This window comes from Saimiri boliviensis, chromosome 10, assembly GCF_048565385.1.
Source record: "Saimiri boliviensis isolate mSaiBol1 chromosome 10, mSaiBol1.pri, whole genome shotgun sequence".
NCBI classification, from domain to species: Eukaryota; Metazoa; Chordata; class Mammalia; order Primates; family Cebidae; genus Saimiri; species Saimiri boliviensis.
The window spans coordinates 27,148,043-27,173,130 of NC_133458.1; the positions used below are offsets into that span (position 1 = coordinate 27,148,043).

The window sequence follows — 25,088 nt, forward strand, 5'->3', positions numbered from 1 at the left end:
TTTTTTGGAGACAGGGTGCTCTGTCACCAAGGCTAAAGTCCAGTGGTATGATCATAACTCACTGCAGCCTCAAACTCCTAGGCTCAAGCAGCCCTCCCACCTCAGCCTCCCAAGTAGCTGGGACTACAGGTTCGCACCACCACACCCGGATAATCTTTTTCCTTTTCTTGTAGAGACATTGGGGGTGGGGCTTACCATGTTGCTGAAGCTGATCTCAAACTCCTGGGCTCCAGTGATCCTCCTTAGCTCCCTGAGTAGCTGAGACTACAGGCGCTTGCCACCACACCCAACTCATTTTTTATTTTTATTTTGTTTTTATTTTCTTTGAAACAAGGGTTTCACTTTGTTGCCCAGATTGGTCTCTCGCTCCTGGGCTCAAGCAATCTTCCACCTCAGCCTCCCAGAGTGTTGGGATTACAAGCATGAGCCACCACGCACGGCCTGTGCTTCCTCTTATGTGAAATGCTTGGACGTACCCTTGGCCCATTTTTCTATTGGGTTATTTGTGCTTTCCTTATGGATTTGTTGAAGTTCTTCATACGTTTTTTGTCTGTTGCGTGTATTAGGAATATGGTGAATATCCTCCCTGGCCTTTAACTTTTCTTCCTTTCTATGGTATCCTTTAATGAACAAAAGTTCTTAATTTCATTATAGTATCAGGCATTTATGTCTTGTTTAAGCAATCTTCCCCTTGGCCGGGTGTTGTGGATCACACCTGTAATCCCAGCACTTTGGGAAGCCAAGGTAGGAGGATTGCTTGAGGCCAGGAGTTCAAGACCAGCCTGGGCAACATAGTAAGTTCTCATCTTTCTATAGAAAGAAATAATAATAAAATTTTAAAATAAACCTTTCCCTTAAAGAATCTGAAGGACAATCTCGATCTGAGGGGAGTGATCACAATTAGGGCCAGGTTACAGGCCAGTCACAGAGGCAAGCTTGGTTATGCTCACCAAGGCACGTCCCTGTCTGAGGCAGCCCTGATCAGCCAGCAAAAGTGACCAGCTGGCTGGCTGGCAGGTGTGCTCTGGCTATAGAACTGGATATATCATGCTATTAGAGCTGGGTGCTATTAAACATTCTAATCATAGACTTTAATTAACTTTCCTTGCTCTGACGCCCGCTCACTAAGCAACCTTCTGATTATAATTTGGCTTCCCATGTATCTTGCCTACGGGGAGAGAATGTTCTGTTCAGGCCGACGTGAGGATCCAATCCACTCAACAGTTACATGCCACGATGTAAATTAATAAATTCGCATTCTGATTTTATCATCTGCTTCATCTGAGCTCTGTAGGCGTGAGTCAGCATCCCCTAGTTTAATCAACACGGACACTGAGACTATCAAGCTTTTGAGCTGAAAAGCTAAGAACCAGATCCGGGACCAGAGTGAAATCACCAAGGTAACGATGCCCTGGAGGCCCCTCGGCCTGAGAAGGAGGACTTCTTACGTGTCATGCGACACGGAGAGGGATTAAAATCGACTTCTGACATTATAAAGAGTTGCATATTCAAAACCATGGCTTGCTTCTATTCAGGTGAAGGCGAAGAATAGGAGATGATCGTGAAACTCACATTGAATATTTATTGGCTTATAAGCGCACACCAGATGCTATACAAATCCTAGGCAGGAGGATAAGATTTACAGACATGTTTGAAAAAAGCAAAAAAACAAAAACAAAACAACAACAACAAAAGGACAGATGGTACGTGCTGAGGTGAAATTAAACACGAGGCATCTGCTTGATGAATTCTTGTTTTACTTAGGTACTCGTGGTCCGGGATACAAAATAGACACACACACACACACACACACACACACAGGACAAGGAAACACAGGATACCCCAGAGCCCAAACGGGACTGTGCCAGGCAGTGAGATTATCCAGGCCACAGGAGTTATTTAGGACCTGTAAGATGAGGCCTAGATCTTTGAAGTGAGTTCAAAAGGCAAAGTGGATGTGAGCCCATTAAGGACAGACGGGGATGATTTCGCCATCCTGCAATTTAGATCGTCACTTCACCCAGTCTTCCTGGGTGAGTAGCACCTACAGTGACACAGCTCCCCTCCTACCAACCTGGTCACACTGAATAACAAAGGGAAGAGAAGGGTAAGAACTGTAGTATCTAGAAATTCTCAGCACAGTGATGGAAAGTGGTCTTCTACATTGTATTCAGACCTAAAAAAGGAGGGGAGGGAGGGAGAGACCTACACTCATAGCCCTACAGGATTTGCTGCTCAAAGAAAAATATTTTCCAGGAAGACTGAGAGAAATTAAAGGTAATCCTGCGTCATCTTTGAGACCCACCCAAACACAAGCGGCATCTTCTACGGCGCCGCCAGAGCAAGGTCACTGGCTTGGCTAGATGTGGGTGAGGCTAGGGAATCATCTCAGATGTTCTTTGGTTCTAAAAATGAGGTAGAGAGAGACATGCTGCCCAGGAAGGGGTGATCCTGCAGCTGCCCAAGCCAGCAGTGTGGAAGGAGAGACAGACAAAAGGCTCATCAAAGACAGCGGGACCAAAATCGAGCGGGCTGGCAGAACTGCCCCCGGCAGGGACACCGCCAAGACACGCGACTCCAGGGAGCTGGCTGGAGAGGGGCAGGTCTGTGTGCTCTACAGACCCAGAGGGCTCTGACTCACACGGGAAGGAATGAGCTCCTTTAACCGAGTGGCCTCAGTGTGGGCACGTGTGGGTACAAATAAATGTAAACAGAGCGGGGCATCGCCTAGTAGAGGTTATGCCGCACGTGCTCCATGATGGTCTTCAGACCCAGCCAGGTCTCCTCTGCTGTGGGGATGATCTGGTTCGCTGGCAGGAGGAAGCCGTAGGTCCCGGTATCTCTCAACTCAAATGTGAATGCAAATTTGATGCCATTATCATAAGCCCAGTCAATGCTGCTCCCGCTAGCTGGATCTGTAAGTCAGTGGACAAAACACTCTTGAAGCCCAGTTCCCTCCCGGGTTAGATGGGAAGGGGGAAAGAGCTCTGCCTGCCCTGAGATTCCTTTAGGAATCCAGAGTTTGCTCCTCAAGTCATCAGTCCCATGACAAAATCATCAGCCTGATCCCTATGTCCCAGGCCATCCTGCACTGGCCTAAGTTGTGCACTGGTCTCAAGCCAAGAGATCTGAAACCCCCATGCCCACCTTGTTACTAACTTACTGTGTCAGTCTTGTAGGCCCCTCAAAACCAATCTCTATAGAGAGAGAGTATAGTAGGCAGCCTCCAAGATAGCCCCAATGATACTTGGATCCTAGAAGTCAAGTCTTTGTGCAGCTCCCTCTTACATTAAATAGGGCTGACTTCACCAGTGTAACTGACAGGATGCTGCCGAAATGAAGCTGTGTGATTTTCAAAGCCAGGTTATAAAAGACACTGTGGCTTCTGCCTTGCTGTCTGTTGGATTACTCACTCTGGATAAGCCAGCTGTCGTGGTGTAAGAACATTCAAGCAGGCCTCTATAGAGGTTCATGGTAGTGAATGAAAAATGCAAGCTGACATGGTTTGGCTGTGTCCCCACCCAAATCTCACCTTGAGTTGTAGCTCCCATAATTCCCATGTGTTGTGGGAAGGACCCGGTGGGATATAATTGAATCATGGGGATGGTTTCCCACATACTGTTCTCTTGGTAATGAATAAGTCCATTGAGAACTGATGGTTTTATAAGAGGAATCTCATTTTGCTTGGTTCTCATTTGCTCTTTGTCTGCTGCCATGTAAGATGTGCCTTTCACCTTCCGCCGTGATTGTGAGGTCTCACCAGCCACATGGAGCCATGAGTCCATTAAACCTCTTTTTCTTTATAAAATTACCCAGTTTCGGGTATGCCTTTATCAGCAGTGTGAAAACGGACTAATACACAAGCCTTAGGTTGACTGTGGCCCTGGAAGACATCTTGACTGCAGCCTCATGAAGGATCCTGAGACAGAGCCATCTAGCTAAACCATTGAATTCCTGCCCTACAGAAACTATAAGAAAATGCATGTTGATTGTTTTAAGATGCTAAGTTTTAGGATTTTTTTTTTTAACATTGCAAGAGATAATGGATACAGAGACGGGGCACAGCCCTTGGGACTTCCCTTTGCCAAAGACTTATTAAAGGCAAGAGGCTCATTTTTCTGCTTCTTCCCAGTCAAATTCTACTAGCTCAGAAATTGCCTAAAAGTTCAAAGCATAGTTTTTTCCTTTTCTGTTTTTGAGACAAGGTCTCACTATGTCACCCAAGCTGGAGTACAGTGACATAATCACAGCTTACTGCAGCCTTGACCTCCTAGGAGCAAATGATCCTCTCACTTCAGCCTCCCAAGTAGCTGGGACTATAGGTGCACACCACCATGCCCAGCTTATTTATTTATTTATTTATTTATTTATAGAGATGGGGGGGTCTCACTATGTTGCCCAGGCTGGTCTCGAACTCCTGGACTCAAGTGTTCATCCCACCTCAGCCTCCCAAAGTGCTAGGATTAAAGGTGTGAATCCCACGCCTGGCCTAGATGATATTAAATAATAAAGCAATATCAAGAGCAGCTACCATTTGTTGAGTATCTCCCATGAGCCAGGCTTTATACCAGACACTTCACATTTATGATCTCATCATCTTCCAAAACCCAGTGAAGTAGATTTTATTGTCCTTGTCTTACAGATGAGGAAATCCAAGCTCAGAATGGATCATTCATCTAAGGAAATACAGATGGAAAATGGCGGAGCTGCAATCCAAACCCAGGCCCATCTGATGATAAAGCCCGGGCTCTCCTCCACCGACCCCAGATCCAGTTAGTATATTAACAAGCCTGTTTCATGGAAATACACATCCTTTGCCTTTCCCATGGTTCCTGTGTGATTCCTGAATAGCATCTGTGATTTTTCTAGAGATGCTTCCAGTGAGACTCTGTGCTCCCTCCCTGTGTGGTTCCCATGGCCTTTCTCTACATCGAGAAAATGCTGAAAGAAAAACAATGGTACCAGAAGTTTCTAGAAGTTACTTACATGGCAAGCGCAAGTATTTCAGAATGCATCTGAGATTCAGGAAGGAGGGAAAAAGGCTTCTGCTGAGCAGTCAAAATGACCAAGTTTGTAAACTTCACTTTATTTGGGTCCCTGCTCAAAGTCTCCCCACTCTTTAAAAACAACAACAACAACAGCAAATGGGAACACACTATTAACACTGTTCTGTACGCTGTCGTTTTCAATTAACAATTGGGGAGTATTCCCTTTTACTGCACATAGGTCCACCTCATTTGCTTAAGGGCCCCTCACCTTCCTGTGATGTCTGCCTCCCACCTCCCCAGTCCATACACCTCCTCCCTCCTGTATGAAGAAAAGTATACAGGCCAGGCACAGTGGCTCACGCCTGTAATCCCAGCACTTTGGGAGGCCAAAGTACAAGCTACTGCTGTCAGTCTGGCAGGAGGAAGGAGACATCATAATTCTGGGCACGGTGGCTCACATCTGTAATCTCAGCACTTTGGGAGGCTAAGACAGGCGGATGACCTGAGGTCAGGAGTTCAAGACCAGCCTGGCCAACATGGTGAAATGCTGTCTCTACTAAAAATACAAAAAGTAGCTGGGCATGGTGGTGGGCGTCTGTAATTCCAGCTACTTGGGAGACTGAGACAGGAAAATTGCTTGAACCCGGGAGGCAGAGGTTGCAGCGAGCCAAGATCATGCCACTGCACTCCAACCTGGGTGACAGAGTAAGACTCCATCTCAAAAAAAAAAAAAAAAAAAAAAAAAAAAAAAAAAAAAAAAGCAGCAGCAGCAAAGCAGGTTGTAACCATTTAGCAGAGGTCCAAACAGTCCAATATGGCAGAGTAGGCCTTTAGCTTCTAAGTACTGGGGTTGAGAAGTCCACTTGGCCATGAAGAAAGGGGCTTAAATCTCTTCTACACGCACTGTTTTAGAAGGCAGAAGAGTGTAAAATCCATCTGAGAATTATTTTCCTCTAAAATGGCTGATCTAAGAAAGGTCAGCCCTTGAAAGGACAACGTCGACTCTCTGTAACACACCCCCCAACCTATGGCGCTGGCTGGAATGTTATCGTACAAAGATTGATTGCTTTTTTTGGAAAACAAGGAAGACAGACAAGACCTATAAAGAATACGAATGATGGGCTCCTGGAAAAGGTGGAAACTGCATGTCTCCCAGACAGCCCTCGGGAGAGCTTTCCTCCTCTTCTGTTGGAGGAATCTGATGAGTATCTCCGGGTTTTGACAGTTTATGTTGGGGAGGAGAGAGAAGAATGTGTCTGATGCAGGAGGACAAGGCCATTATTTAAGCTGGTGTTTGACCCAAAGGCCAGGACCCTGATGACCCCCAAAGATCTCTGGAGAGAACGTCCTCAGAGGGCTCCTACCAAGTCTCTTTTAACTGTCTTTGGCCCCTCACTAAGCATTCTAATTAAGCAGAGGATGGAGAAACTCTCCGGGTGTGTTCACTGAAGAGTTCCCATTTAGCCACACTAATAACAAGAAACCATGAATTATTAATGGATTGTTGCTGCAATTAGCAACACAAACACCAACATCATCTGATGGCCTCTGAAACAGAGATGGAGTCCAGAGGAGGGCCCAGGGGGTGGATGGAGAATCTTCCCAGAAGAGGGGGTCTGAAGCAAAGCCAGCTGAGAGTGAGTCAAGTCAGAAGGGAGACTGAGCTACAGTGTTGAAGAGGAAAGAAACAGCACATTTGCAGGGGTTCTGAGGGTGGATCAACTATTGGGACGCTGTGATAGAAAAGGCCAGAGAGGGGAAAGAAGGGCGCGGTGGCTCACGCCTGTAATCCCAGCACTTTGGGAGGCTAAGACAAGCAGATCACTTGAGCCCAGCAGTTTGGGACCAGCCTGGGCAACCCTTTCTCTAAAAAAAAAAAAAAAAAATACAAAAAAAAATACAAAAATTAGCCAGGCGTGTTGTTGGTGTTGCCTGTTCTACCAGCTACTCAGGAAGCTGAGGTGGGAGGATCACCTGAGCCCGGGGAAGTCGAGGCTGCAGTGAGCCGAGATTGCGCCACTGCACTCCAGACTGGGCAAGAGAGTAAGACCCTGTTTCATAAAATTCAGAGGAAAAAAAAAAAAGGAGGGTACCATCTTAAAGGGGATGAGAGCTGCACCTCCCACGTTTATACAGCCAGGCATCACTTCACAGTGGAGGTATGTTTTCATCATTGTGCAATGTACTTACACAAACCTGGATGGCATAGTGTTCTGTACACCTAGGCTATGTGGCGTAGCCAGTTGATCCTAGGCTGCAAACCCGCACAGCATGTTACTGCACTGAATACTGCCGGCAGTTGTAACACAATGGTATTTGTCTATCTCAACAAATCTAAACATACAAGAGCTACAGCAGGCCAGGTGCACTGCCTCATACCTGCCATCTCAACACTTTGGGAAGCTGACAAGGGAGGATTGCTTGAGCCCAGATAAAGACCCCTTCAGGTATTTTCTTCTCACAGTCTAAAGATATGCTCGGCCATGAGGCGCTCACCTCCATCTCATCCTCTCCCATGCAAGCCCTCCATTCAATTCTCCTTTAACCTCCTTTATCTATCTTTATAAATGCTACTCTCCCAATCCCACCACTCTTTTACTTTAAACACTATTTTTTTTTTTTAGACAGAGTTTTGCTCTTGTAACCCAGGCTGGAGTGCAATAGCATGATCTCAGCTCACTGCAACCTCCACCTCCTGGGTTCAAGTGATTCTCCTGCTTCAGCCTCCCAAGTAGCTGGTATTACAGGTGCACACAACACCCAGCTAAAGTATTTTAGTAGAGACTGGCTTCACCATGTTGGTCAGGCAGATCTCAAACTCCTGACCTCAGGTGATCCACCCCCCTCAGCCTCCCAAAGTGCTGGGATTACAGGTGTGAGGCAGCGTGCCCAGCCTCAGCACCAATTTTAAACCCCAACGAACATTCGTGCTCTGATCTAATTAAAACTTCTCTCACTATATTTCACCACCTTACTTCTACTTCTAAAAGGAGACCCAGATTACTTCATAAACGGCAGCACATCAAAAAACCCTCTCTCCAAGCAGGATATGCCATTATTGAGGGATAGCATGATGATACCCATTCTCTCCCACCTACAAGAGTTGTAGAGGCTGCCCCCTTGCCTTTGGGCACATCCTCCCAGGAAGCAGAATCAGCTGCCCTAATAAGAGCACTAATTCTAGCAAAAAACACACAAGTGAATATACACACCCATTCTAAATATGCCTATAACATCCATTCCAATGCCCAAATTTGGAGCGAGCAGGGTATCTCACGGCTGAGAGAACTCCTATCATTACTGGAAAACTAATCTATCATCTATTAAAGGCCACTTTACTTCCAGAAAAGGCTGGAGTTATTATCCATTGCAAAGAACATCAATCAGATAAGAGCTACCTTTCTTTAGGGAACCACCAGGATGATTATTGGGCAAAACACGTCTCAACCAATCATCCAATTCCCTAACACCTATTTCTCCTCATACGACAGATCCCCTCCTTCTATCCTAAACACCAAATACAGCAACTAGTTATGGAGGGGGCGCAAATCAAACCCCCATACTGGTTCATACAAAACAAATTAGTTCTACCAAACCCTGAAAAAAACAACTCTTTTATGGGATATCCACAATCTCTTCCACAGAGCCATTCCCCACTACAGTTCTTAAGTTCCCATATACACATAACCCCAGATATAAAGGAACAGTTAAAAGCCATTTTCCATCAATGCTCTATTTGCCAGAAAGCGTCACCCCACTCCAAAACCAAACCCCCTTTTTTCTCAACCCATCAAGCCAGGAGACACTTTTCAGGACAAGATTGGCAAATTAATTTTACCCACATTCCCCCAGCAAAAAAGATTCCATTTCTTTTTGTTCTGGTTAATACCTTTCCGGAGGGGTCAAGGCTTTTCTCATCTAACAAACAACCTTCTACTGTCACCTCCAAATTCATAACAGAAATCATACCCAGGTTCGGGGTGCCTCATTTTTTTTTTCAATCTCATAAGGGTCCTGAATTCACTTCTCAAATTACTCAAACACTGGCACAAGCCTTACAAATCACCTGGAAGCTACTCATCCCCTATCGACCTCAATCTTCAGGAAAGGTCGAAAAAAATGAATAACATTCTAAAAAACACCCTCACCAGGTACTCACCAAACACAAACTGGGTTACACTTTTACCTTTGGCCCTTCTAAAAATCTGGGCACTCCCACGTAAACGTCCGATGCTCAGCCCCTTTAAACTCATGTCTGAAAGACCACTCGCCCCTTCTGTTCCACCTCAAGAGTCGAGCCCCACCTCTTCCAACTCCTCTCATTTCCCCTCTTCTGTATACCATCCACCGTTTTGTTTGGGAATATGCTGAGAAATGCCTGGCGCAACCTGTAACCGACTCTTCTGATCCCTCCCTCCAGCCAGGGGATGGGGTTCTGTTAACAGACCCCAGCCCTACCCCCAGCTCCCCGCTCACACCTCAGTGGAAAGGACCTGATGAGATCATCCTCACTACGCCTACGGCAGCAAAGCTCCAGAGACTCCCCATCCGCTTTCATGATACTTCTCTCAAGAAAGCAGGCTTCCCTTCACCACGCAACCAAACCACCATGTCTAAAACCCCTTCAGGCTTCTCTTGTATCTCCACATGACTCGCTCTCCTTTGCCTTGCCCAAGTCCCGAAGAAAAAGGAAGAGAAATCCACATCAGTTGCTTATATTTCTTTCTCTCCCAGATTTTCATCACTTCCTAACCAATCTCATTAGAGACCTTCAGTGATACCCTTACAAAATTCCCACCATACACCCCGATCAGCTCCTTACTGAACTATGGGATCTATAACTTCAAGGAACTTTCCAGAACTTTACTCCTACGGAAATATCTTTTTTCTCCTTTTGTTTGTTTCTTTCAATAGAAATTCCCTAATCCCATCAACCTCACCAATACAACCACTCCTCACCGCTCTCAAACTGGAACGTTCCGTAAACCTTGCACGATTCCTCTTGCTGCAAACTGTTCCTTTGCTCCGGAATGCTACATGTGTTTATGTCTGTCTTCCTCAGCTTACACAGCCCTTCCTACACCCCTGCATGACCTTTTAACAGGAAACATAACCCTGATTTATAAACCCCCAAAAGGAGCTTCCTTTTTTAAAAGAACTGACACCCTGGTCAGCGATTATCCCACTAACAGGACCAATCAGGCCAACAAATTATTTCAAACCTATTACAACTCCCTACAATGCCTCAAGCCCCAAGGCCCTCCCATTGAAGGGGCCATAACTAAACATGCCCCACTTTTACAACGAGCCTCACTTTGCCTCTAAGGAAAATTTCCCTGTAGGGTTCTTAACACCTAATCAGTGCAAATGCACTATCATTATTAAACAGCCCTCTGACCATCAAACTAAGTTGACTACCAAGAATCGCCAGAAGCAAACGGGTACAACCCACTGGTTTTACAGCCTCTCCCTCAATCAATGCCTCCAGCCTAACTTGTGCCGTTCCTAGCGCCCACCCTTTCCCATGGTTCAATATCAATGGTGCAACATCTGACCGCATTATTGTGTTAAAAAAAAAAACACTTCCTATTGTCCATTTGGAGTAATAAACCACAAGAAAGAAAAAACACCCCATCTTTCATTCACTTATTTTCTTTCCGTATCTCCGCCTGTGCTTACGACGAAGGCTTGTTCTTTCGGTGTGGCACTGACACATGCCTCTGTCTCCCCACTAACTAAACTGGAGCCTGCACCCTAGTTTATCTTTCTCCCCCCATTAAATGAATTCCTTCTAATCAATCTTTTCCCATTCTATCCGTCCAATAAGTTTTAAAAAAAGAGGGCCATCTACGTCATTTCTCTGATGGTGGCCTTTAGGTGTACCCTCCGAACTTGGATTGGGAGCAGGCAGATTGTCCACCTCTTTAACAGACTTTAAAATTCTTTCGGCCAGGCTCAGTGGCTCACGCCTGTAATCCCAGCACTTTGGGAGGCCAAGGTGGCCAGATCACGAGGTCAGAAGTTCGAGACCAGCATGGCCAAGATGGTGAAACCATCTCTACTAAAGATACACACACAAAAAAATTAGCTAGGCATGGTGGCGCGTGCCTATAATTCCAGCTACTTGGGAGGCTGAGGCAGGAGGACCGCTTGCACCCGGGAGGTGGAGGTGCAGTGAGCTGAGACTGAGCCACTGCATTCCAACCTGGGTGACAGGACGAGACTCCGTCTCAAAAAGAAAGACAAAAACAAAAGCCAAAAAAACTCAACAGAACTACAGCGTTCTTTAAAAAATATAGCCTGAAGCTTTATGAAAGCCCAAGACCTACCAGACTCCTTAACTGGAGTAGTCCTTCAAAATAGATGGGGAGTAAATCTTATAAAAGCTGAAAAAGGGGGCCTCTGCCTCTCATTGGGTAAGAAATGTTGCTTCCATCTCAACCAACTGGGCCTATTAAGAAACGCTGCTGAAAAACTTTTTAAAAAGGGCTGAAAACCTAAGGGAATAGCAAAACAAACAAATAAATTATTGGTTTGGAGACAAAACCATAACACAGGCCATCCCATTCCTGGGCTCTCTTCTAATAATATGCCTAGGACTAATGTTCTTATCCTGCCTAATCAACCATTTTCAAAGATGATTATCCAACAGAATCATGGCCGTCTCACAGACTACTACCAAAAACATCTGCAGACAGCATTACTCCCACAGTCAATCCAGGACCAAAAACCTCTGCATGCCCCCTCAGCAGAAAATAGACAAAAAGAACATGCCACCCTTTGTCGTTTTATAACTATAGGGTCTGGATTCACAGAGCAGGAGCATCACCATCTTGGGCAAATACTGCCATTTGAAGTTACCCTTGATTAAAAACCAGCCCCAAACATCAGCCCAATAGGTAACATCAGCATGACCAGAAATATTCAAACCCTAAGATAAACCTCCCCTCTGACCAGAAACATGCCAACCCCAAGATAACCTCCCCTCTGATCAGAGACATTACAACCTGAAATAAACTCTCCTTCACACAGAAACATTCTGAACCTGCAATAAGCTCCCCCTCCCTAAACCCTTAAATACCCCTAAACTGTAAGAGAGAAAGCTCCTGACTGAAATCTGCCAGAAGCCCCTCTCAGATTTACTCCCAGAATAAATCTGTCTTTGACTGTTAAACCACTTTTCATCTTTCTTTCCTCTTTCTCTAATTCTTACAAGAAGAGGGCTTGTGCAGAAAAACACCCCCTTATAATACCCATCAGCTCTCATGAGACTTACTCACTATCATGAGAACAGCACAAGAAAGACCTGCCCCCATGATTCAATTACCTCCCACCACATGTGGGAATTCAAGATGAGATTTGGGGCCGGGCGCGGTGGCTCAAGCTTGCAATCCCAGCACTTTGGGAGGCCGAGGCGGGTGGATCACGAGGTCAAGAGATCGAGACCATCCTGGTCAACATGGTGAAACCCCGTCTCTACTAAAAATACAAAAAAAGTAGCTGGGCATGGTGGCACGTGCCTGTAATCCCAGCTACTCAGGAGGCTGAGGCAGGAGAATTGCCTGAACCTAGGAGGCGGAGGTTGCGCGGTGAGCCAAGATCGCGCCATTGCACTCCAGCCTGGGTAACAAGAGCGAAACTCCATCTCAAAAAAAAAAAAAAAAAAAAGATGAGATTTGGGTGGGGACACAGCCAGACCATATCAGATGGGTCTTGCTATGTTGCCCAGGCTCAATGTTTGTTCATCTCCTATAGGAAGGTGAGGGAGTGCCCCAACTCCACTACCACCATCAGTTTACCAACTGAAAGGTAGGTTTCCTTTGAAAATGGAAGGGTGAGCATGAGGAATTTTTGACGTGATGTTGATGAAGAGGATTGCATGCAGCAGCTGTCACCACACAGGCATGAAGTAGTTCAGTCTATTATTAACAACAAAAACAATCCGATGACAAATAGGAAGTCTAACTTGCAGCTCTCCTCCTACTCTGTTTCGAGCCTCCTCTCAAAGTCCTTCCTAAATAACTAATAAATACAGGGAGTACTTACAGACAGTAGTGGAGGTGGGACCCACTTGGTACTCAGTGCCGGACACGGAAGCCAGAGCTTTGGCCGCACGCCTCGCCAGCTTGTCCTGGAAAGGGGGAATCCGCGGAGTGAGAAAGAATAGATCCTGAGGCTTGACCTTCCTCAGCTGCTCTGCTCAGGGATGGTTTGGAAGATTCTCAGCCCCTCCCCTGACTTCCTTTCTGGTTCCCTCTTTCACCTTCACCCAGACCCAAGGCCCAACTGTAAACTGAGGGAGGGGCCGTGGTTCCTTCAACTCCTTCTCCCACCGCACCCCCAGTTCTTGACTCCCAGTTTGGGGAGGGAGGGGAGGAAGGAAGGGGCAGCCTGTGTGTTATGTACTCAGATTGGAAGAGATGAGGGATCTGGGGCTGCTCATCGACCCGCTAGGAGTCCAGTAAAGGCCCCACCCTCTTCACCTGTCCTGAGGAGGTGGATGTCACACCCAGGGACATGAGGGAAGCCAAGTGTGTTCCAGAGAAGGCTCTCAAAGAGTCGGGTGTGGCAGAGTGGAGAAGGCAGATGACCCCTGTGTAAAGTGCCTGCCAGAGAGGCCGCGTAGGGGTGGGGGAGCAGCATCTAGCCCCAACTTTGCCATGAGCCCAGGAGGGGCTGCATCTGCCCAAGATTTAAGGGCTGACTGTGGCCCTGGGTGACAGCTACCTGCAGTCACCCTGCAGACGCCAGCCCCGCTCCTGATGGCCCACGTTCTGGATGAGACACAGGGCATCCCAGGCTGTGGCCTTCACCCTCCTTGAACTCTTCCTTCACTAGAGTGAGGCGCTTTACCCTTGCCCACCCGGGTGCCACCCACAGTCCTTGGCAAGCAGTGGGTCCATAATACATTGCAGTCAGAAAAACAAGGGAGAAGGAAAGGCAGGGGCGAGCATGGTTCTGGGAACTCATAGCAGACACAGCAGCTGACGGCATAACCCACAGGGCAGGGAGAGAAGACTGGGCCTTCAATGAAACATGCCCAGGCTCCTTCCTGGACCTTCCTTATAAAGCTGCAGAGATACCACCTTAGCAGCACCAGAAGGGTACACAGGAGGGCCCCGGGATGGGTGGCAGGCAGCTGTGACTCACCAGTTCCTCAGCATCGGGGGCCTTTTTGGCTGTGTACCCATATGGATACATCAGCAGCTGCGAGTAGCTATGCAGGTCGATGAAGCACTTGAAATTCCCATGTTTTTGGATGAAATCTACCACCGATTTCACCTCCACTTCCGAATTGGCATGAGGTCCATGGTACACTTCGGAGCAAGGGTTGTCGCTGGCTCCCTTTCCTGTTGGGGTCAGCCCAAGCAGAAACGTTAACTCATAGTCTAAGAACACAGAAACGCAAGACACTCAACCCAGAGGAGGGGCCGAAGGTATTGGCCACACACTAGTCCATGGTGGGCATGGACTACAGAGAAAGCCCGGAAGAGGGAGGGTTGGGAGTTGGGTCTCCTACAGCAGAGGCAAAAAACTGTTAAGAGTTGACCCTGCATTGTACCAATGGGAGTTGTCAGAAATAATTAATATCACCCTCGAGAATGAGTTGTAATTAATAAGTAGTCTGGATAATTAATATGAATACCAATAAATAATGGAAATGACTCCATTTATCCTGGTGTCAACGTGTTCTCTTGGTTCAGATCTTAAAGGCCAAGTGTGTCAGAAATAATCAATTGTTGTAGCTAAAATCTCTTGATTATTTGACAGGTATTTAGAAACACTGCCTTCCGTATTACTTCATAAAGTAGCTCCCTCAGGTTTCTGGGGAGGGGGGTGTGCACACGTGCGTGTGTGTCTGTGTGTGTGTGTATGAGTGCGACTGAAACCACCCCAGTGGTGGGAATATCTAACTTAACTTTGAAACCCTGAGTTTCAAAGTTTTGTTTTTCCCACAGTCATTATTTTCCCACAGTGGTTTTTGTGGTATTTCCATACAAGTAAAATAAGTACATTAAAAACAAACCATCAGGGCCAGGCGCAGTGGCTCATGCCCATAATCCCAGCACTTTGAGAGGCTGAGATGGGAGGATCTCTTAATCCCAGGAGTTCAAGACTAGCCTGGGCAACATAGCAAAACCCCATCTCCACAAAAAATAGAAAAATTAGCCAGGCATTGTGGTGTGTGCCTATAATCTCGGCTACTCAGGAGGCTGAGGTGGGAGGATCGCTTGAACCCAGGATGTCAAGGCTGCAGTGAGCCGTGATCCCACCACTACACTCCAGCCTGGGTGACAGAGCATGAGCCTGGATGACAAAACACGACCCTGTCTCAACAAAACAAACTACCCATCAGTACAGCCTAGGAACAGTGAAAGAGAACAGTCTGGATTTGAAATTGGAAGGTGAGTTTAGATCAGCACTCTGATCGCCCACGTCATCTTGAGATTGTCTCTGAGCTTCAACCATCTCATTTCAGATCACAAAATTCACTCGCTAGGCGAGAAGAATAAATATGATAAACACAGAAAAGCACTTGGTACACAGTCAGCACTTTTGCGGAGGGTGGTTTTTAAATTGCTGGCACTCAGAGCCCAGGTCTGCTAATTCTCTTTCCTTTCTGTGACAGCCAGCTGCTAAGGTTGATATCTAAGCGTACTGGAGTGGGATTTTCGTAGCACAGTCTTGCCTACTGGGGTGACAGTGCTAATTGCTCCCTGTGCGGTGCTGCCCGGAGTCCTTCTGCCCACGCATAACTTGCCCAGGCAGGGCTGGTAAGCTCAGGGATAAGGAAGGTTCCCTGTTTCGTATGTCTAAGAGGACGGTGTTTTAAAAATATTAGTGTAGATTGCAATCTCAATGTAATGATGCTCTGTCCCGCCATTTTCTCGGGAGGACAGACATTACTATCATTCCCTTTCAAAGTAAAAAAAAATACATTTAAAAAAAACAACAAACAGCCAGGCGCAGTGGCTCACGTCTGTAATCCCAGCACTTTGGGAGGCCTAGGCAGGCAGATCACGAGGTCAAGAGATCAAGACCATCCTAGCCAACATGGTGAAACCCCATCTCTACTAAAAAATACAAAAATTAGCTGGGCATGGTGGCGCGTGCCTGTAGTCCCAGCTACTCAGGAGGCTGAGGCGGGAGAATTGCCTGAACCCAGGAGGTGGAGTTTGCAGTGAGCGGAGATCCCGCCACTGCACTCCAGCCTGGCACCTGGCAACAGAGCAAGACTCTGTCTCAAAAAAAAAAAACACACAGGTGCAGTGGCTCACGCCTGTAATCCCAGCACTTTGGGAAGCCGAGGCAGGAGGGCAACCTGAGGTCGAGTTTGACAACAGCCTGGCCAACATGGCGAAACCCTGTCTTTACTAAAAATACAAAAATTAGCTGGGCGTGGTGGCCCACGTCTGTAGTTCCAGCTACTCAGGAGGCTGAGGCAGGAGAATCACTTGAACCTGGGAGGCAGAGGGTACACTGAAAGTGAACTGAGATCCTGCCACTGCACTCTAGCCTGGGCAATGGAGCAAGACTTTGTCTCAAAAACAAAAAAAAGGCCGGGCTCAGGGGCTCACATCAGTAATCTCAGCACTTTGGGAGGCCAAGGTGGGTGAATCACAAGGTCAGGAGATCGAGACCATCCTGCCAACATGCTGAAACCCCGTCTTTACTTAAAAAAAAAAAAAAAAAAAAAAATTAACCAGGCATGGTGACATGTGCCTGTAATCCCAGCTACTCAGGAGGCTGAGGCAGGAGAATCACTTGAACCCAGGAGGCAGAGATTGCAATGAGCCGAGATCATACCACTGCACTCCAGCCTGGGCAACAGAGCGAGACTCCATCTCAAAAAAAACCCAACAACAAACAAAACACTAAGTCGGAGCCTAAGGAACGTGCCTCAGTCTCTCAGTGACACAGCAATGAAAACAGAGTAGAAACGGGCTCCATCACGGCCAGCTCAGAGCACGGGTAAACCAGGCTAGCCCAGGGCAGCAAGATTTGAGAACTGTCTCCCCACACCTACCTGCAAAACTAGCGTTCCAGTTTCTATTAGGGTCAGCACCAACGCAGGGGCTTCCAGGATTTAGGGACCGCGTCTTCCTCCATAATCGATTCTGAAAAAGCCACCAAGGAGGGGGCAAACAACTCAGGCAGATCAGAGCACCGACGAGAGCCAGGGTGAAGATGACGCGCAGACAGGCAGGCTGCTTGCAGCTCTGCCGGGAGGGCCTTGGGGCTCCAGTCCTCACTGACTGAGCAGTCATCTCTCCTCCTGCAGACGGAGGACTGTTTCCCCTTCTGGCTCTAAGAGAAGGACTTCTTCCGAATGTACCGATGAGACCCTTATATGCTAGAACCAGTCAGATGCCGCCTGAATCCACTGAACAATTTTTGACTTTGGCAGAAGTGGAACAAATGGACACTGTCAACCTCGATGATAACGGATGTAACTGGACGTGCACAGCCCCTGTTTCTTGCTAGCCTAAAGAACATCCATGAGGCCGGGCGCGGTGGCTCAAGCCTGTAATCCCAGCACTTTGGGAGGCTGAGGCAGGTGGATCACGAGGTCAAGAGATCGAGACCATCCTGGTCAACATGGTGAAACCCCGTCTCTACTAAAAATACAAAAAATTAGCTGGGCATGGTGGTGCGTGCCTGTAATCCCAGCTACTCAGGAGGCTGAGGCAGGAGAATTGCCTGAACCCAGGAGGCGGAGGTTGCGGTGAGCCGAGATCACACCATTGCACTCCAGCCTGGGTAACAAGAGCGAAACTCCGTCTCAAAGAAAAAAAAAAAAAAAAGAACATCCATGAATCCAATCAGGCTCTAGACCTAGCAATTGGTCAATAGGAAATACAGGGGATAAGGGAACAAACCAAATGACACAACAAAGAAGCCATCAGCCAAATTCAGAATGTGAGACACTGTACAGGACAAATTCTTCTCCCCTAAATGAGTGACACTTTTTAAAGGTGTGTGTGGTGCTGTTGCAGAATTAAAGAGACCACAGAGACACAGCACCAAATGCATGTGTAGACCTTGTGGGGTCCCCACTTGAACAAATTGACTCTTAAAAGACTTTTTTTGGGGGGACAGAATCTTGCTCTGTCACCCAGGCTGGAGTGCAGTAGTGCAATCTTAGCTCACTACAACCTCTGCCTCCCAGGTTCAAGTGATTCTCCTGCCTCAGCCTCCCAAGTAGCTGGGATTACAGACATGCACCACCACACCCGGCTAATTTTTGCATTTTTAGAGGAGACGGTGTTTTACCATGTTGGCCAGGCTTGTCTCGAACTCCTGACCTCAGGTGATCTGCCTGCCTCAGCCTCCATCGTAAAGATAATTGTGATGTTAGATGATGTTAAAGAACCTCCATTAATCCTTTAAAGGTGATAGTAGCACCATGGGGGTTTTTTAAGGGTTTTTTTTTTTTTTTTTTTTCTATCATCAGTTAGAGATGCATACTAAAAGTAATTTGAAGTGAAGTAACATAATGTGTTGATTTGCTTTAAATACGTCAGGAAAAATGCGTGGGAGGGTGAGAGATGAAAAGAAGATGGGTAAAATGTTGGTAATAAGATTCATGATAGGGGTTCATTAGACAATTTTCTCTAAGAAAAAATATCCCTTGGTGATTCTCAGCTCTGAGGATGACTAGAAAATGAAATCCCAAGGAAGCTCATAACGTGCACATTTGTGGAAATCCTCTCCAAGGTCAAACAATTAGATCCTGGCAAAGCAAGGAATTCAACAATCTCCAAGCCCGGCCCACTGGGGACTACTCACTTGAGTCTGAGTATATACATATCCATCAGGATTGGCCACGGGCAACAAGAAAATATCCATTTTCTCCAAGATGGAGGTGATAGCTGGATCCCTCTGGTAATCAGACGCAATCTAAGCAGAGACAACACGCTTGTCAGCTATCCCATCGCAGCCTGGGTCATTAGGTCTGAACCATGTACCTTCTCAAGATGCCTGGCAACCAGCTAGAATGGATGCTCCTAGAATAGCATCTACCCTCAAAAGCCTCCCGGCCACCCTCAGAAGCTCAGCTCTCTGCACAGCCCTCTGAGCCCTTCAAAGCCTGGAGAGGCACGGCTGCTTGGGGACATGGCTGCTGATGACATCAATGGCAGTGAGTCCTGGGGCACATGCTTTATTCCTTCCTTCCACGAGGAGGGAACCACACACATTGTCGTAGTTTCTAGGAATTTGAACCTCCAATGGAGAGGGAGGGAAGATGTGTTCTCCACATGCAACCCTCCTCCGCTCCCAGCAGCCTTTCCAGGAGATGGAGATGGCGTGAGGTCTCCGAGGGCCTACGGGGCCTCGACGGGGTGTTGCTTTGCTCCCTTTCTGCGGGGTGGACTGTGCTCGGAGGCTCAGGCCCACTTCTGCTGCGTATCGGCTTGCTCGCCACCACGAACACACTCAATCATTTGGCCGCAGTGAGCTGACTAAGGGGCTTTGACCATTTGCTTCCCCAATCTGAAAGGGCCCCCAGCCGAGTGGGTCTTAGCAGAGCACCCTCCCACCTCATGCCCCAGGGCCCAGCCACGTGGTATGCTTCAGGGCACCCCGGGCCCATCAGCATTCTTGGCTAATACCAGGCGACATGACCTTCCTTGCCGTCCAGATGGCAGTGGCCTGGGAGATCCACTCTCGGGAATGGATGCCTGCATTCAGCCAAATGGCCGGCCGGCGCACGCCTTCCTCCGTGCTGAACTGCAGAAGGAAGAAGCAGCTCGAAAATGACCTGCCTGCCGGCACCTCCGCTCCCTTCTCCTCTCCCCAGCTCTCTCCCATTCATTTAATTCATTTAAGATAATTCAGGGACCAAATGTTCCTAAGGGCACCATCTATTTATTGAGTTTATCCGTGACCAGGAAGCTTAATTGGTTGGCTGCGGGGCCAAGTGCAGCTCCAGGCAGCCTGAATCTCTCCAGCATTCAGAGCAAATGGAAGAGGAAACACTCGTTGCTGTGGATTATGACGCCGATGCCATTAGAGATAATGTTATGTCTCTTGAAAGATCTCAAACGGTATCCCAACAGTGAGAGACAGAAGGGTACACGAACCAGGCTGTTTGGGTCGATACGATAAATGAATTTGGTTTAAAATTAAAAGAAGGGAGGCTGGCTACAGTTCTTTGTAAATGACAAGTCATGAATCCTGGCTCCTGGCTCCTGCCTCTGCCATAGTGTTGGGCCCCCTTGGGTGAGAGCTCGATGCTAATGAAGCCAGGGTCTCCATCAGATTGGCAAATTATTTAAACGTCATTATTCTAGAGCAACCAGCTCCGCGGCAGGTCTCCTCCCCCGCTGGTCTCTTGCCTGATGCTATAAGCCTGAGTTCTTTGGGACTTATATGAAGCTAAGGGTTTGGCGGATTCTTACCACCACCAGTTGTTCCGTGGGTTATATGCCCAAATTCCTTCTGATTCATTCAGCTGGATTATTTACGTAATTTATGTCCTGATCATAGTTCTCTACCTCTTTTAGACCTGAATCTGTTAGAAATATTTGGAAATGAGGCTTTGTGCAGCCAAGGATCAGAAGCTGGGCTTAAAATTACACCAACCCTCAAATTAGCTTCCTAGGTTGATTTTCCAGTAAGTACCCCCTGAAAGCAGAATAGAAGTCTCAGGCCTATCCCAGCTTATCCTGCTATTTACAGAGGTGAGAATGAAAGCAAAAGACTCTGTCCCATCTGAGAGCTTTCTGGAATACTAATCGCCTCCCTCTGATCCTGTCTTTCAGCCAAAACTTGGAGTGGGATGCGTTCCTTCTAACACTCCCTGCATGAGACAAAAGCAGGGGACTCTGTCAGACCAAGTTGCACCCCAGGTACAATGTGTCCTGACCTCGCTTTCCTCCCTGAAGTCGAGGAGTTCAAAAAGCTGCCCTTTGCAGAGGTCTGAAGCTTGGGTCCTGGATATGGGGACCCAGGAGACCCTTCCAAGGGCATGTGGTCTTACCTTCAGTACATACATCGGCCGGTTTTCAAACGAATGTCCAATCTTCACCCTGCTCGCCAGGTCAGGAAAGTCTGAGGCAATGTTGTCCATCTCGTGGTAAATCTGAAGCATGAAACAGTGAAGCCAGGGACATTTTAAAAATCTGCTCAGCTCTGGCTGGGTATCTGGAAACTTTACCTTTCTGGTCTTAATTACCTCTTCCAGTACCCTGATCTTGGAGTTGACCATATTACCAGCATGAAAATCCTGATTATGAGAACCGCTTGAAGAGTCCTTTTCTACAGTTTTCTAGAGAGTAGCACACTTTGTTTACGAAATCGTAGTCCACTAAACTAGGTAGAGAGACTTTTCCAGATATTGCTCTAACAGTGTGTCGTTTTGCTCCGTACTAGACTGGACAGCGAAAGACAAGAGGCCAGGCGCAGTGGCTCATGCCTGTAGTCCTAGCACTTTGGGAGACTGAGGCAAGAGGATTGCTTGAGGCCAGGAGTTTGAGACCAGTCTGGGCAACACAGTGAGACCCTATCTAACATTCAAAACCAAAAATTATTCCTGAAAAATATGGAGGAGGGAAAAAAAGAAAGAAATTTAAAAATTGAAGAAGAAGAATAAAATAAAATAAAAACAAGCCAAGTGTGGTGGCTCATGTCTATAATCCCAGAACTTTGGGAGGCCAAGGTGGGAGAAGCACTTGAGCCCAGGAGTTCGAGACCAGCCTGGGCAACATAAGTAGAAACCGCCCCCCCCCAGCCCCCGCCAACTCTACAAATAATGAAAAAAAAATTAGCCAGCTGCAGAAGCATTTGCCTGTGTTCCCAGCTACTCGGAAAGCTGAGGTGGGAGAATCGTTCGAGCCTGGGAGGTTTAGGCTGCAGTGAGCTGTGAATGCACCACTGCACTCCAGCCTGGGCAACAAGTGAGGCCTTGTCGGAAAAATAAAAAAAAAGAAAGAGCTCCAAGACTCTTAAAAACAGAACTCTCCAAACTTCTGTGATCACTTTCTCTACTCAAAAAAAATTAAAAATTAGCATGCACCATATATATGTACACACACACAGACACACACATACACAACGATACAAATGTATTACGTACATTATTAAACAATTGAAATGGTTGTGTTAATAGTACACATAAATATATGTAGAACTATAAATAGAAGTTGTAATCGTTTCTTCCTTCATCCTAGTGGACTATCTTGCTTATACCCCGTGGATACACATGCCCTGCTCTAGAGATAATTCTCTAAAGGCTTTGTGAATGCAGTGAAGAAAGGTAAATAAATGGCTAAGGATACCCTTATTTGCTTTCAGAAAAAAAGTTTGATATAAATAGAATTTACCCATCTTAGTTGTTCAAACCACTTGAGGGCCAAAAGAAAATAAACAAACGTATTTGTTTTGGCTTTCAGACTAGAAAAAGAAACTCTACAGAGGAGGAAAATGTGTAACTGATACAGAACAAAGTCCAACTTAAAGGGTTTATCAGACTTGCTATCAATACGGTAGACTGAGCGGCAGCAAGAAACCACCTCCAAATACATAGGCCAACCAGGTAAAATACAAGAAAAATGATTCACAGCGTTTAAAAGCTGAAAAAGAGAAAACTGTAGGTGCCAGAAACAAAGAAGGAACTAACTAGGAAGGTAGAGGGTGAGAGCTCATGCCACAGAGCCCCATCTCTGCCTCGGGTGCTGCGGGCTTAGGCAAACCTCAACTAGGAGGGGAGGCATAGGACCCAGCATGGGACAAGGAGCTGGAATTTGAGAGCTAGGAACGGGCAATTTGGGCCTCAAATAGGGCCCGGAGATTGTCCCCACTCTACCCACTGACCCTAGAGGGTAGAGGAAAAGCAGGATGGCTGCCTTGAACCTTGAGAGAAAAGAGAATCACCAGGAAAAGTTAAAACACCAAGCTGTGTCCAGGTGTGGGATGTAAATTCACACTGCCCACCACACAAATAATGGCTTTGGAACCAGAAACTCTGGCAGAGACAAGCATGAGATTCCCACTAGAGACCTAAGAAAGCCTAAGTGGTTATAGACTATGAGATTTTTCTTTGTTTGTTTGTTTGTTTGTTTGTTTGTTTGAGACAGAGTCTTGCTCCGTCACTCAGGCTGGAGTGCAATGGCGCCGTCTCAACTCACTGCAACCTCCGCCTCCTGGTTTCCTGTGATTCATCTGCCTCAGCCTCCCAAGTAGCTGGGACTACAGGTGCCCACCACCACGCCCGGATACTTCTTGTATTTTTTTAGTTGAGACGAGGTTTCACCATGTTGGCCAGGCTGGTCTCGAACTCCTGACCTCAAGTGTTCTGCCTGTCCCAGCTTCCCAAAGTGCTGGGATTACAGGTGTGAGCCACCGCGCCCAGCCTAGAATACGAGTTCTTAAAAGCTGTTTTTAGAAAGAACTGCATATAACCAAGCTGGGAGGGTGGTGGCACACCAATCCACAGTGGAGGGTGTCACAGTGTGAGGACAAGATTGCTGTAAGCCAGGCTGCAAAGGGCACCTGAAACCAGAGAAACCAGAGGTGAGTGGGTGAGACAGTGAGGCTCCAGCAGACGGCAGATGAGGGGATGGCCCCTCCAGGTCTTGGGTGACATTTGCAATTGGTTAGCTCAGCTTGCGAGGGCCCCACATTCATGAGGCTGATGTCATGGGCCTGATCCCTATGTGGGCTCTGAGCGCTGCATTCGTCCATGGCCTGAGACTGAACTCCTAACTTTATCCAGCTGTTTTGCACATGTATGTCATTGGTCACAAGGGAGATGAAGGCACAGTGCATTTGAAGTGTATTCCATAAACAAAACTACTGACAAGCATGGGAAAGAAGTGGAAGTAGTCAACCTTTGAAATCCTCCCTCAAGAAGAGAAACAACTCAAAGCATATGCCTTGCCGTATTAAGGTACACGAAGGGGAACACTCATTTCCACGTGGGGGTGTGTTCCTGAGCTCGTGGTCTGCAGACGACAACCCTGAGGGGTATAAGAAAACTGTACCGTGTTCATGATGCAGTTCGATTCGACAGTCTCTCTTGATTTCTTAAGTTCCAGTATCCTAGGAAATTATTCTGCTTCAAGTTTTTCGTTTGAAGGTTTGGCTTACCTTGAAAGTCAGCCATCAATGTCAAGTGGTTTGTAACTAAACACAGCACCAAAACGCATGATGGAACAAATATATACATTAAAAGTAGTCATGATAAATGAGTGGAAATATTTGGTTAACCTTGGAAATCGTCACTCGTCTACCTGCCTGGAATAAGTAACATTTTATGCTGGGTGAGTAAAATAGAGGGCTTATGGTAGGTTAGAAGAAGGTTGAATTACAACGACTAGAAACGATTGCAATTATTTTCATGGTGTTCTTAAGGAGTTGCTTAAGGAAAGAAGGATGGCTGAAGGGGGAAATGTCAGGTTGTATTTCATGACAATCTTAGGTGCTGGTAGGAGTTAAGCAATACAAGAACCAGAAAGGAATTGAAATGTACATATTTTAGCCCCTCAGTGAGGGGATATTGTGCTGAAGACTAATGTATCCCAGAAGTAAGGCGGTAGAGAACCTTGATCCTAACTCACTCTGAAACACTTACAGCTTCCAGAGAATGGTAAGCCCCGTAGTTGAAGTTATTACTGCTCCGTTCCTGCCCTTCATTCTGTTGCATTTCTTCATCTTCATTGTCTAAAAGGGCCTGAAAACACACAGCAATGTTGTGAACTGTTGCACTGCAGATGTAGGTTTATGGTTTTTCTGCCGTATCTTGGCACATGGGCCAGCCAAGATGGAGGCCCCTTCAGCATATCAAGCAGTACAAATGTCAAGGTTTAAAAGGGGGTCAGATTTCTTTCATATCTTTCTAACGTTTTACTTCTTGGGTGGTGGCTCGTGCCTGTAATCTCAGCACTTTGGGAGGCTGAGGTAGGCGGATCGTGACGTCAGGAGATCAAGACCATCCTGGCCAACATGATGAAACCCCATCTCTACTAAAAACACAAAAATTAGCTGGGCGTTGTGGTGCATGCCTGTGATCCCAGCTACGGGAGGTTGAGGCAGGAGAATCGCTTGAGGCAGGAGAATCGCTTGAACCAGGGGGTCGGAGGTTGCAGTGAGCCAAGA

At 46.9% G+C, this 25,088-nt stretch overlaps 1 protein-coding gene across 1 annotated transcript in view; it reads right to left on the minus strand.

Annotated features, from left to right (window-relative positions):
- Window positions 1–1,740: 1,740 nt before the first annotated feature.
- CPA4 (carboxypeptidase A4) overlaps window positions 1,741–25,088 on the minus strand; it is a 30,286-nt gene continuing 6,938 nt past the window's right edge. The window contains exons 4-11 of the mRNA XM_039472993.2: window positions 24,565–24,663; window positions 20,974–21,075; window positions 19,617–19,721; window positions 18,780–18,890; window positions 17,017–17,107; window positions 14,139–14,338; window positions 13,035–13,119; window positions 1,741–2,915 (exon numbers count right to left, since the gene is read on the minus strand). Coding sequence (XP_039328927.1) covers window positions 2,728–2,915; window positions 13,035–13,119; window positions 14,139–14,338; window positions 17,017–17,107; window positions 18,780–18,890; window positions 19,617–19,721; window positions 20,974–21,075; window positions 24,565–24,663 — 981 coding nt within the window. The 3' untranslated portion in view covers window positions 1,741–2,727. The remainder of the gene's footprint in view (window positions 2,916–13,034; window positions 13,120–14,138; window positions 14,339–17,016; window positions 17,108–18,779; window positions 18,891–19,616; window positions 19,722–20,973; window positions 21,076–24,564; window positions 24,664–25,088) is intronic.